Genomic DNA, 15300 nt, shown 5'->3' with positions numbered 1-15300 from the left:
ACATTAAATTTCGGATTGTTTTCAATTGGCATTAATAAGTCAATGAAAATTATAATGAAAAATAAAGGTAAAAGTTTTGGATTTTTTAATATAATAAATTATACACAATTAAAAAATGAAAATATTTTAATAACACCAATTAACGGTCGAATTAATTCTGGCGATTCTAGGAATTTAATTATTACTGTTCTACGTAATAAACCAGGAAAATTCAATAAAACAATTCAAATAAATTTATCTGGAACGAATCCAATTGAATTTAATATATTTGGCGAAACAGAAATAATTTCTAATGAAAATGAAAATATTAATAAAAATATAATTAACGATAATAAAACAAATGAAATAAAATCAAAACAAATAATACATTCGCCATTAAAATTATCTACAAATTCAATATATTTTGGTACTACTCCAATTTTTAAGGATTCAAATCCTTATGTTCGACCTATTATTAAAGAGTTAATCTTAACAAATGAATCAACAAATGATATTGAGTTTAAGTTTGAGTTAAATTCGTCGGATTTTTCGATAGATAAAACTGAGGGTATTATTAAGTATGGAATGGAATTAAAGAATTTCATATTATTTAAACCAAGAAATGTGCAAACTTATAAATGTAATTTAATTCTTCATATTAAAACATATGATAAAAAAGAAATAAAAAATGAAATTCAATTATGCGGCGTTGGAACATCGAAACTATTTAAAACTTCAGTTGATTATTTGTTTTTCCCTATAATGCCATTAGGTGTAACATTATCTAAAACGATTTATATATTTAATACTTCATTTTCTAATACAAAAATTTATGCGCAAATTCCTGTATTAGAAAATGTTTTTCCTATTAAAGTATTATTCCCTAATGGCCAAGAAATGAAAAACATCGAAAAATTACCAATTACAATTACATTTCAATCGAATAAACCAATTTCTTTTTCAACAGTTATAGCGATTTTAGATGATTTTGGGAATTCATATAAATTTATTGTATCAATAACTACTGATAATTCCATATTTACACTTTATCCATTTATTTCATTAAATAAATATTCGATTCATAATACAAATAATTCAATTATCGCAAAATTTGATCATCAAAATTTCGATAATTTAGAATTTCTTGCCAAATTTATATCTGAAAATGATTTATTAGAAATTCAAGACTTAAAAGGTCAAACATCTAAAGAAACTGCTGATTTCTTAAAGCGATTTTTAAATAATCAAGTTTTATCATATCCAATTGAATCATTTCCTGAAGATATAGTAAATTCTAATGGAAAAATTCTTATTGATATGATTAATAACTTAACAATCGAACAACAAAAAATACAAAAATCAGAAGATCCATTTATATTACATTTAAATATATTACATACATTAACTGAATTAGGTTTAAAAGTGGCTGAAATTAGACCCGAATTTTTACTTGACAAAATACAATTTATGAAATATCATGAACAAAAAATTATATCGAAAATGTTAGGAATCGAATTTAATTATCCAAATATTGAAGAAATTGATGATGTAAATGATATTAAATCTTCATATTGTTTTAAGACAGTATTATATCAACAACTTGAAATTGTTGAACAATTATATGAAATTGTAAGTTTAGAATCTTATACATTTTTAATGTTACAATTATTTAAAGTTTTCTTTTTACCAAAAGTTTTAACTAATAAAATGAATTCGTTACCAGGAATTCAAAATGCATTAAAAACTATAAAAGAAAATGTGAATGATCAAATTTATAATAATATAATTAAAAATTATACATCGAATATTTATAACTCATCAGAATTAACATTATTAAAATGGATTAATATACATTATAATCATATTAATTATGAAAACCCAAAAATTTTTATGGATTTTAAAGAATTAAATTCATTAGAAATTATAAAATCGATTGTCCAAAGTCATATTCCTAATAAAGAAATTAAAGATATAATTTCTACAATTAATGAAATTGATTTACATATACCAATAAATGAAAATGATATAATAAATGGAAATCAAATAATTTTAATTATAATATATTTCCAATTATATCAAGTTTTACCTCAATTAATACCTTCGATGATAATTAATTTCGATTCTTTTTTAAATGAAAAAACAACTCAATCATTACAAATCGCAAATCCTTCAAAAAAAGAAATAATTTATCATGCAAATATTATCGGATCAAATAATTTTAAATATATAAACGAATATATTAAACTTGAGCCAAATCAAAAATTGGAATTTCAAATCGAATATAAACCAAATTTTTTAATATCCGAAAAAGCAATTTTAATATTAAAACCTGAAAAGCCTAAAAATGTTAACTCGCAACAATCTAAAAGACCAATTTTCGCATCGATAATTGTCGTCAAATTAATTTCAAATGTTTCTGTTAAATCTTCTTCGAAAACATTTGAAATTCAAACATTTCTTTATGAACCTATAAAAACGACTTTAAACATTGATAACATATTTAATATAAATGATAAATTTGAAATATTTTCAAATGCAATAAAAATTAATGATATAAATGGTAAAAAAGTTTTACCAATTTTAACTATAAATGATCAAATTAATGAAATATTAAATGATCAAAATGAAATAAAAAATGAATTTATAACTTTTGATGATTATATTAAAAATCATCAAACATTTATAATACGATCTAAAGAAATTGAAATTCCTATAAAATCATCAATCGACATTGAGTTTAATCCAATTTCAGTTGGAACATTTCGTTGTGTTATATTATTTCGATCCGAAAACAATGAATTTATATATGAAATAATTGGAAAATCGAATTTACCGAAACCAATAACAATTAAAACTTCAATAAAAGTTGAAGCTCAACAAAGATTAAATGTTAATATACCAATTGATATAATTAATCAGAAATTAATTCATTCACTTTCTTATTCATATCAAAAGTCGAAAAACATAACATTTTTCATTAGTGATCGAAAATTAAATAATTTAATTAATTTAACTGAACAAGATCTTAAAAGTATTTATTTAAAGTCATTTAACTCATTAAAATTTAATAGTGAAATTTCATCGCAACATTTTATATTCCCAAAAGAAATCGAAATATTTAAAAATAAAGAAAATTCTTTTTTGTTAACTTTTAAGCCATTAAAACCTGGCGAATATCCAATAAAAATCATTTTGACTTCTGAGTTTGATATAAGAATTTATTCATTAATCGGAATAGCGATTCCAATTACTAAAAAATTTGATATTTTATTCGAAACAATTTCCGGAAAAACTGTTGAACAAAAAATTCCAATAAAAAACCCTTCGAATAATATTTGGCGTTATAAAACTAACATTAATGGAGATCATGAATTTTATGTACCACAAACATTTGTAATTGAACCATTAAATGAATATAATTTAATATTACGTTTCAAAACTTATAAAATCGGTAAACATGAAGCTGATTTAATCATTACAAACACAACAAAAGAAGCGACAATTAAATATCATCTTTTAGCTAATGTTTCTGAGCCAGAAGCTATAGATAAAATTGTTATACATTGTAAAGCTCATGAGAAATATATACATAAAATTAATGTTCCTTCTTTTGTATATAATAAAACTGTTGATGTTAAATCAACAATTCCAATTATCGAATGTTCGAAAACTTTAACATTTGATAATAACAAGTATAAACAATTTCCTTTTGTTATATTTTCTTTAAGAAGTGGGATATCTATAGGAACTTTAACATTTATTGATCCAGAAACTAAAATTTATTGTTGGTATATTATCGAATGTTATATTGAAGAACCGACTGCACAAGAAACTATTGAAATAAATGCAATTGCAAGGAAAACGATCACAATTCAAATACCATTGAAAAACACATCGTCAAAGAACGTTAACTTCGGTGTCACTTTTTCTGATGATGATTTATTTGGTGAAAAGAAAATTTTAATTCCAGCAAATTCATCATTCGTATATAATTTAATATTTTCACCTTTAATTGAACAAAGAAATCGAATTTCTACGATATCATTTTATAATGATATTATTGGAGAATATATTTATAATTTAAATATAAATGTTAATAAATCTGAACCTGAAATTCTAAATAAAATTTCATGTCCAATTGGAAAAATCACAAGTATTTTTATTACGTTAGAAAACATATTCACTAAAACAATAAAATTTATTGTTGAAAATGATAACTCAATAAATTTCCAAGTTATAATAAGTCAAACATTTGAATTAAAAGAAAACGAAATTAAACAAATCGAAATTCGTTATAACCCAACAACTATAGGTAAAAACGAAATCGCAAATATTAAATTTAAATCAGACGAACTTGGCGAATATCTTTATAAAGTTATTGGCATAGGTAAACCACCGCCAATACAATTGCCATTAACAATCGAAACAAATATAAATAAAACTTCAATTGGTATAATCGAATTTATAAATCCGTTTTATTTTCCCGCACAATTTTCTATAACTTTAAATAATGAAAAAGCAAATCAAAATGTTTTTAATTTATTATCACGGAAAAAATTCTCTTTAACTAATTATGGAGATACAAATGAAATACAAATTTCATTTTTGCCACCTTTTAATGGCGAATTTAAATCGAATATTATTGTAACATATAATGATATTCAATGGGTGTATCCGATAATTGGAATTTGTAATTCATTAAATACGAAAAATCAAAAAATTATTTATGGAATGAGTTATCAGAAGATACAAAAAGAAATTTCTTTATTTTTAATAGGCGAAAAAGAAAATTATAAAATTTCGGAATATAAAATTATTGTTCAATATCAAAAAGGATTTGAATTTGTTTCGAAATATTTAAACATATTTCCGATTAATATAATAAAAAATGAAAATAATAACAAATATATAAATCTTCAAATTAAATATTATCCAAAACGTCCAATGAATACATTCTTAATTATAATCATTAAAAACCCTTTAGAACAAAGTTGGAAATTTAATGTGAAACTTCAAATAGAAAGTTCTGAGCCATTACAAAATATAATTTTGGAATGTTCGCTCGATAAAATAATAAAATATAAACCTAAAATCGTTGATGAGTTCGATGAGAAAACTCCTTTTCATGCTTATCTAGTAAATGGTTCTTCATCTGAGTTCTCTATTTCGAGTTCGAAAGGTTTTATTGAGCCTTTTGTTGATGAAATGCCTTTTGATGTTTTGTTTAGTCCGAAAATTTATGGTAAAGTAATGAAGGCACAATTAATTATCGATACTTTAGAAGTTCAATTTAAATATGACTTAATTGGGAGAATTCCTAAATATATGCCGCCAAAGGTTTGCGGTGGAAGAATTGATTTGTCTACGCCGGAATCTCTGAAAAGAAATAATGCGGTGAAAAGAAATATCGTTAAGGAAAATATAGAAAATGCAAAGATTTCAATACCAAAAACTGCTAGATCACCAAGAAAAAAATATTTTTATGCATAAATATTTGTTTTTATTATAAATTTGAATGTTTGTTTTCAGTACTTAGATAGAAGCCTTGATTTAATACAAAATGACATTAAAACAAATTTAGCATTTGTAAAAGTTGAAAATGATTTGACACATGGATGAATTACTCATCAGAAATGTGGTATACAATGATTTAGGAGTAAATTATGTGATATTAATTAATATCACAACGAATTGTAATATTGGTAATTAAGAAATGGACAAGAATTAATATAATGAACATTTTCATCAATAAAAATTGTTTCGAAATCATTACAATAAGCAAAAGTATTATTCATAATAGAAATTCAATTAGGAATTGTAAATGTTTTACTTTTCTCATTCAGATAACTAATGATTCGTGTAATTTCTTTAGCATATAAAATGCCATCATTTTCATAATTTGAATATTCAAATTTTTTTCTAAAGTTCTTGTTTCAAGTACTGTACATTTGTAAAATGCATTATCACCAATGCCATTAAAACTGTGAGTGTTTTTGTCTCTGCTTCATATGATTGCTTTGTGTTAACAAAAAATATAATCATCAATATCAAAAATATTTTGAAATTTTGTTTATTTTTATCATAAATTAAATAACTTTTATAAAAATATTTAATAAAAAGAAAATAAGGTGAAGCATACTTGAATCCCCAAAAATTACATTATCATAACAAAAATTCCAGGGTTTTGTTTACTGAGTTTTGCTAATAAAAACTTTTTGTATACATATTTGGTCAATTTACAAAAACATCCACACTAACGCAATATGATAAATATTTTTAATTTTTTTCAACATTATAATGATTACCATACTTTGTGTTTTTTATTTTCTATATCATAGCTTATATTTTCAAACAAGACAAATGTTATAGTAAATGAATTGCATATATCAATTTTATTTTTCTACTCCGCGTCTCTAGTTAATAAAAAATGATTCTTGTGGGTTATATGTATATGGTTATTTTTAAAAAATCTTAAAGAATAAATTTTGTTATTCCTTTTTTATCAAATGATTTGTCACTTTTTGTCAAATTCATGAAAAACAAGGAAAAAAAAACAAATACAAAAATTGAAGACGAGTTAAAAAAGCTTTCATTTATTAGCAAAAAATTATTGATTTAAAGAAAGAAAATTTTACCAAATCATTAAATTCATTAATCAACAATTTTAACAAAAACATGCCATTACTTTTTAATACTTTTATAAGTCAAATTATATATTCATTATGTGTTATAAGAATTAATGATTTTGATATTGAAATATATTTAAATTTAATTAAAGGAATTGAAGCTTTTGAAATACATACCAAAATTAAACCAGAAATTTTTAATGTGTTTTCACAATTTCTTCATGAAAAAAATACACAAGAATCCCATTACTTTCTTGAATATATGTTTGAATATTATTTTCATAAAAATTACAAAGCACTACCAAAGAATAATCCTGAACTTCATAAGCAATTAATTAGAGAAGGTCATAATCCAAAAGAAATTGCAAAAATAATTCGAAATGATGATATAGAAAAACTTCAAGAAATATCATCACAATCAAATTTTGATTTTGATCAAACAATAGAACCATCATATTATGAAAGATGTTCATTTATTAATCAAAAGAATGTTACATTAATTGATTATGCAGCATTTTTTTCTTCAGTTAAATGTTTTAAATATTTACTTATGAATAATGCAAATGTAAATGATACAGGTAAATATGCTGTTGCAGGTGGAAATGAAGAAATTATTCATTTATGTGAGCAAAATCATTCATCATTTAAAGATGCATATGAAACAGCAATTATGTTTCATCGAAATGATATCTTGAAATATTTTTATGAAAATAAAATTGATAATAATTTAAAGGAATTAGGAATGAAATGAATTTGTTATAATAATTATGATATTTTTTCATTTTTGATTGAAAATAGACTTAAGTTTGGGGATGTTATTTCTAAAATAGTACAAACTGAGAAATTATATTTTTTATATCTTTTTCACCCAAATCGCTTGCCTCATAATATTTTGTTTTTATGTATGAATGTCCGAAATATTGAGATAATAAAATATATTCTAAAGTATAATATTAATGTCAATTATAGAGAAATTTGTTTTTATAATTTCATATTTAAAAATAATACTTGGTAATTATTTAAATTATTTTTGACTGCACTTCTATTGGCTTCTTATAATGGTAATACAGATATGGTTAAATTACTTCTTGAACAAAAAGATATTGATATAAATGCTAAAGATATTTATTAGTTCTATTAATTTGATGTTTCAAAATAATGTTTGGAAATTATTTATGTTATTTTGGACTGCACTTATGTGGGCATCTCATCAAGGTTTTACAAATATAGTTCAATTACTTCTTGCCCATAAAGGTATTAATGTATATGCGAGAGATGTTTATTTGTTTAATTCAAAAATTATTTTAATAATTTCGAATTTCAATACAATATTTGGAAATTATTTAAATTGTTTGTTTCAGCACTTATGATTGCACATAGAAATGATTATACAAAAATAATAGAATACTTAGAGGACTTCATTAGTAAAAGTCAATAAACGTTAAATTCAAAAATATTTATTTAATGTTTCAATGCTTATGGTTATATTTTATTAATATTATTAAAATCTCCCAAACATATATGTTTAAAAAAAAAATCAATTTTTCTCATAAAAAAACAGATATCATAAAATTAAACTACTTTTTTAGGATAGAAAATTCAATTAATCATCCGTTTTATTTCTGGAAATGATCATAATATATAATAATTATTCAACAATTCACATTACTAAATGATTATATTGTATATATGTATATTTATTAACAATGTTGAAAGCATTGGAATTAATGAAAGAAAGTTTTTGTTTTATGTTAAAATTATCTGTCATTTCATCAATGAAAAATTAAAAATCTATGAAATTCTTTCCGCTGAATCCATTAAAAAACTTGATTTCATTATCACAAAGATGAATCCTAATTATCCTACACATAAAATCAAAAGCTGTAAACCTCTTAAGAGTTTTGCAAAAAGAACTCATTGTTATGTAACCAAAAGTTCAAATTCATTAATGTTTGGAGGATTTGATTATGAATATAAAAAAATTAAAGGAATTTCAGGTATTGAAGCATTTAAGAGAATTTACCCTGAATTAGAAATACTTCAAGAGATGGTATATGTAATTGATGAACTTTTCTGTTTCTTTAATTGCCATAACTTTTCTTCTAAATCATTACTTAATGATTTAAATTCTAAAAAATTTGTTATTAAAGATTTGTTGATAAAAAATATGGGTATTGATTTAACATATATTCGAAGACCACTTAATGATTTAATGAAACATTTTGGATGTATTTCTGATAAATTAACATGGGTATATTTAGGAGAAAAATATTTACATGATAAAGAAGTAATAATTGAACTTTATGAATGCATAAAGAATATTTTTCAACCAACAAGTTTAGTAACACCTTTAAACGTTATACAACTTTTTATAGCTTCGCATAATTTTGTTGCAAAAATGTTTCATTTCATAAGTATTGATTTGATAGGAAATGTAACAAAAATGTTTTCTCAGCATATAACATTAGCAGAAGATATAAAATCTTATCCATTTGTAAAACGATTTGATCATTTACAAAATATTGTTAATTATCTTTTACAACTTCCACAAAATAAAAAGATTTATAAAAAAATTAATAAAATATCACCGAATTTCTTTATAAAAATGAATCAAATTTCAGTATTTTTAAATGACATTAAGGAGAAACCAATTAAACAATCAATTTTGCAAAACTTTAAAATTACTGAAAACAAATTAAATAATTTTCTTTATATTATTTCGAATATAACATCAAACAAAATAAAAATATATGAGTTATTTATAAATAAAAATTTAACAATTTTAGATATAATAAATGGAATTGCAAAGAATGATATTTCTAAATGGAAGTTATATATAATGAAAACACAAAATTATATAAAAAATGTCATGCAAAAAACAGATGTAAAAATTAATTCAATTCACAAGAATTTTTTATTTGTTGTTGCTATTGATTTATTATATAAAGCTAAAATATTTGATGTACATAAAACATATATAATACAAAATCCAGAAATATATAAAATAGCAATTCAAGAAAAGTTAATTCCATCAATTGTTACATTTTTCAAATTGTTTAATTTAAATCAACAAGTAAATAAATTTTTCAATAATATATTAAAAGTTGATTCGATATTTACATTAATTTTTAATAATAATTTATCTTTATCAAATTTGTTCCAATTGTTTCATTTAAATCTTGATGAAATCTTTAATATAGCTAAAAATTTGTTACAAAAATTTCAGCTTAATAAGACATTAAAAGAAATAATTGATTCGATTCCAGTAGAATATTGTAATGTTACAGCAACTTTAAATAATTTTATAAATTTAAATGACTATACAGTAAAAGGTTTATATGATTGTGTGGTCGTAAATACATCAAATACATATTATTATGATTTATTAATGAAAGTTTGTAATGTTATAACACTTTTTAATAATGGAAAAATAACTGAATATGAACCTTTGTTTAATTATAGTCATTTTAATATAATTTTAAATATTACATATAGAGATGTTGCTTTAAATATTGTCGAATTTATTGGGTTTAACAAAATACATTGGAATAAAATATTTGAAAATGTTAATGATTTAACAAATTTGATATTAAATGATCAAAAAATAAATTGGAACGAAAACAGTACAGAATTTACTTTATATGTACCAAATTTGAAAAAAATTTTATTAACCAAAAATATAATTTTCGTTGGAAGTTTGTCATGTTTCATTGCTTTGGTTGTTGCTTTACAAAGCTTCAAAAAGAATTTTTTTTTCTTAAAATAAAAGAAGCAATTTAATTACTTTTTTTTTGATAAATTTTATGATATCAAACAATATTTTAAACTCCGATTTCTTAAATGTTCCAGAAATATTAATTTTAACAAACTTGAAAATGCATAATATTTTAGACAGATAATGATTCAACAAATAATTAGAAATTTTTTTTACAACGAATAAATACATTTATTTTTTCCTCATCTTTTTGGAATCAGGGTCTAGGCCTTTTAAATAATCGACTGCTTTTGAATTTTTAATATCTCTACAATAATGAAGCATTTCAAGTATTGTAACAGAATTTGCTTCTTTTATAATTTGTTTAATAATTTCCATTTTATCGAATTTTATTGCTACATGTAATTTTTTGAATAAGAATTCTTCATTTGTCATTTCTAATATATTTTTACAATCATTAATTGCCCTTTCATCATTAGATAATACTACTTGTTCGAATAATTCTAACGGAGTCATTAAATCATATTCATCTTTTATTTGAGTATTTCTAATTGTTGGTTCTTTTTCTTCATTTGATTTTTCTATATTTTCTTTGGCTTTATTTTCATTTTCTTCATTTTGTTTTTCTATAATTTCAACATTTTCTTCTTTTGTTTCATTGTTTTCAATGTTTTCATTGTTTTGTTTTTCTATAATTTCAATATTTTGTTCATTTGTTTCATTGTTTTCATTGTTTTGTTTATTAAATTTAAATTTTTCTTTAAATGTTTTCTCAATATCTTCTTTAATAACTTTAGCTTTTTTAATAATATTACTAAAGAATTTTGTTTCTTTTATTGATGTCTTTAATAAGGGAGAATCAATTCCTTGTTTCTTTCTTCTTAACCATTTTTTAATTTTTTCAGTTGCTAAATAAAGTTTAAAAGTATCTTGAACAATATTTTTATTATTTTTCTTTAACAATTTTTTAATATTTTTATCAATTATATTTTCTTCTAAAAAGCATTTTAATATTGGAATAGCATCATCATTTTCTATTAAATATTTCATTTTTTCTTTTACTTTTAATATATCTAACATTAGATTAAATGATATTTCATTTTTAGATGTAATTTTTCTCAAACTCTTTTTATCATATTTATTTACTTCTTCAAATGTATATGCCATTAATGATGAATCTTCAGATAATATTGAATATTCCAAACATTCGTTCCAATTTTTTTGGTTTAGTAAAATTGGTACACATCTTGATTTAGTAGAACATAAATCAAGTAATTTAAATGCTATTTCTTCTTTTTGTATTAAAAATGCAGTCATAGCTAAACCTATCAAGTCAATTTGCCCTTTCATTTCTAATAATTTCTCATTTATTTCTCTGGGCGATAATTTTGTTCTGATTAAACAATTTGCCCAATGCGCAGAAATAAAACTTGTATCAATTCCCATGAAATTCGCAATTCGAAGTGCTTCGAAATGTAATGAACGATTACAAAGTCTTTTTAATAAATTCGGGATTGTTAATGCTTTTAATTCTGCATAAGTTATAAGAATATTAAATGGTTGATGATTCATTATTTCACATATGCGTAAAATTGAAATTTGTTCTGCAAATTGATCAAAATTACGTAATTGAATAAGCTTTTCACTTTCTTCAGATCCATCATCTTTAGGTATGGGAATAATTAAATGTAATCTTGATATAGCTAAAAGTAATGATTGCCTTTGTTTAAACTTAGTAAAGAATAAAGTAGCATCATTTAAACCAATTAAACCTTCTTCAATTTCATCAATTGAAAAATCATTAAAAGGTTCATTTGTAGCTAAATAATCAATATTATTCATACATTTAAACAATTTTAATGCAATACATTCTTCATTCCATGAACCAAAATCAAAAGTTATACCAATAAAAGCTCTAAGTAAAAAAATACCTTCTTTTGTAAAAATACGTGCACCATCTATTTCGGTAATTATAGCAAAATCTGATTTCATTTCCCAATAAAGTGCACGATCAGAATTACCTAACATCCAAATTTTATTATTTTTTATTAGTAGAACAGTATCATTACCACACCAAATTATCTTTTTTGGGATAACTTCATCAAAATGAATATGAATTTTTACATCATTTAGATTTTTTCCCAAAAAGAAATAATTTGTATCTGATCTAATTAAAGCAAATTCAAGTGAAGGAGAAAATAGTATTTCATCAACAGGATATTGAAAGAACTCAGTTTCAAATGATTTTTCTTGAACTAAAATAATCTCTCCTTCAAACCCCCAGCCCCACAACATTGGATCACAATTAGTTTTAACATCTGAAGGAACAGCAACACAACCAATTATACGTTTTTTACATTCGCAATATTTTCTAAAATTTAACAACGAAAAGTTATCACAGACATATACCCAATTATTATTTAAAACAAGAAATAAACCATTTTCCCAAAATGAATATGAAACTATTTTATATGTAAAATCATTTTCTTCAACATTAAATTCAAAATCACTTAACAAATTACCTCTTAAATTAAATGTTTGTATTTCTGCATTAAAAAATATTATAATAATACATTCTTCAGATGTAATATATAGCCCTTGAATGTTTTCTGCTGTATAAAGTGGGATTTTGTTGATTAAAGAACATTTTCCATCATAAACTGATAAGTATTTATATCCACCTTCCGGATTTTTATCACAATTATGTGCAATTACCATTGAACCACCACTACTTGCAATTGCCCATTTATCATGCTGAAAATTAATTTTTTCCATGAATTCATTCATATTAACATCTTCAATGTCAAGTTCTTCAATAGAAAATGTTGTCTCTTCCATTGATTTTGCGTTTTTCATAGAGCTTGTAAATAGATCCTTATATTCCATCAAATATAAAAACCATTTTATGTTTTATGGAAGTTAAAATTTGAATAAAAAATTTGTTTTGCAAACCATTGAGAATTTTTCATTTGATTTCGAAGAAAGATTTTTTCGAAAAAAAATTATTGTTATGATAAGAAATAAAAATTTTAGCTAAATATATATAATTCACTTTAAAATAAATAATAAAAAAGTAAGTTATATGATGGTTAAATGAAAATCAAATAAAATCATTGTTTTCCAAATTGATATAACAAAACCTACGTAGGCTTATGAATCAAATTATGTATATTTTGTTTAAATCTAAAAAGGAAATAAACAATAGAAACTCTAAATTGTTTTGGTGTTGTACGTTAAAAACGACCGTTAAATATAAAAAGTGACAACCTTCATGTCTGAGTCGAGTACAGAAGAACAAAAACCCAATATATTTGCACAGTTCACTCGAGAAAAGCTTGAAGAACAAATAATTAAAGTTATTAAGCAGGTTAAATTTTTAAAAAATCAAAATTCAGAATTAGAAAATCAATTATCTGAACAAATCAAAATCAACAAAGCACTTGAAGCAGAAGCGCAAAAATCTAAATCTTCTTTTGGTCTAGGGAATTTTGGAAAGAAAATAACACAAATGTTTGAACAAAAAACAATTGAGCTCACATTTTTTTCTAATCCCGATCTAATATCAATAACTCCTGACGAAACTGACGACGAATCACCAGAACTTCATATTTTAAAAATTGAAAATCAATCTCTTAAAAATACTCTTCACGAACTTCAACAAAGTGAAGCAGCCTTACGTGATACCCTTGCCAATTTTCAATCTAAAGCAGAGATCCGTGAATCGGAATATGAAAAACTTCAATTATCCTATGATCAAATCCTCACACAAAACCGAGCTCTCACTGAATCAAACACTGTTTCAGAGCAAAAACTTTCAGCCCTTAATCATACAATCGAGAAACTTCAAAGCGAACTTGAGAAAACTCAGAAACTTGAATCTGTCAATTCTGATTTACAACAACTTATTACTAAACACGGTGAAGTTCTTGAGCAGTATGAAACTCTTAAGAGCGAAACCATACAACACCGCGTTAAAGCGCAAGAATACGATCGACAGATCGAACAACTTCGCGAATCATTAAAGAAGTCGATGCACTTATCGCAATCCAAAGACGAAACCATATTAATATTAAAGCAAAAGAATTCGGACATTGAATCTGAGCTAAAAGAACTCCAACAACAAAACGAAGGGCAGAACAAACTCATTTTGCATAAAGAGGACGAAATCAAAGAACTCAACTCGAAAATCAACGAAATACAAAATCGACTTGAATCAGGAAAAGGCTCAATAGAGAACGAGAAGAAAGTTATCAAGATGCAACAAATGATTGAGAAGTCGAACATGTTATATGTTGAGATGCAAGAAAAAGCGAAAAGATTCGAAGAGCGATCGAAGCAATTGGAGTTACAAATACATAAAATGAAAACAAGAGGCGAACCTGAATTAATGTTTTTAGTTAATGATGAAAAAAGTTTTGTTTTATGTAACGATGGAAAATATTTCGAAGGTGTGTGTAATGATGTGCCAAAATATTTGTGTTGTTTAAATGTGGAGAAAAAAGATATCGAAACTCAGTTTAATAATGTTGAGGAAAATGTAGGAAATGAAAACTTGGAATACGTGAAATGTTTGTTTTTGCAGTTCTTAAAGGCTGATGAGCATACTAAAAAGTTGTTGATACCTGTGATTTTAAGCGCTTTAAAATGTAGCGACCCGGAGATAAAATTGGTGATGGAAATTAGCTCAACAAGAAAATTCTTTCCTTTCTTAAAAAAGTGATTGTTTGAATAAAACGTTATATAAAAAAGGCTTTTATAGTTATGCAATTATTCCATATAAATGATCGAAGTTGTGTAAAATGTGTTTTAGATCGAATAAAGATTCTTAGCTTATGTCAAGAAGTTAATTGTTTTTGCATGTAACTTTTTTAATCTCTTATTGAAAATAATGAAAAAGATTCTGGATGAGAATTTTCATCTGTACTTTTTTCACAAAGTAAATTTACAATTCCTGTGTAACCTTTTTGTTGTGCAATTTGA

General features: G+C 23.5%; 1 protein-coding gene across 1 annotated transcript; it reads left to right on the top strand.

Moving 5' to 3' along the window:
- Nucleotides 1-13591: 13591 nt before the first annotated feature.
- On the top strand, nucleotides 13592-15040 carry GO595_001406 (NAC domain containing protein; the record flags this gene model as incomplete). The annotated part of the gene is made up of 1 exon (XM_067914201.1): nucleotides 13592-15040. One exon carries the CDS (start codon nucleotides 13592-13594, stop codon nucleotides 15038-15040), a length of 1449 nt encoding a protein of 482 aa, XP_067778398.1.
- Between the last annotated feature and the right edge of the window lie 260 nt (nucleotides 15041-15300).

This window comes from Histomonas meleagridis (assembly GCF_020186115.1).
Source record: "Histomonas meleagridis strain 2922-C6/04-10x chromosome Unknown contig_14, whole genome shotgun sequence".
In the NCBI taxonomy this organism is placed as follows: domain Eukaryota; phylum Parabasalia; order Tritrichomonadida; family Dientamoebidae; genus Histomonas; species Histomonas meleagridis.
This window is presented reverse-complemented; position numbering and strand designations above follow the sequence as displayed.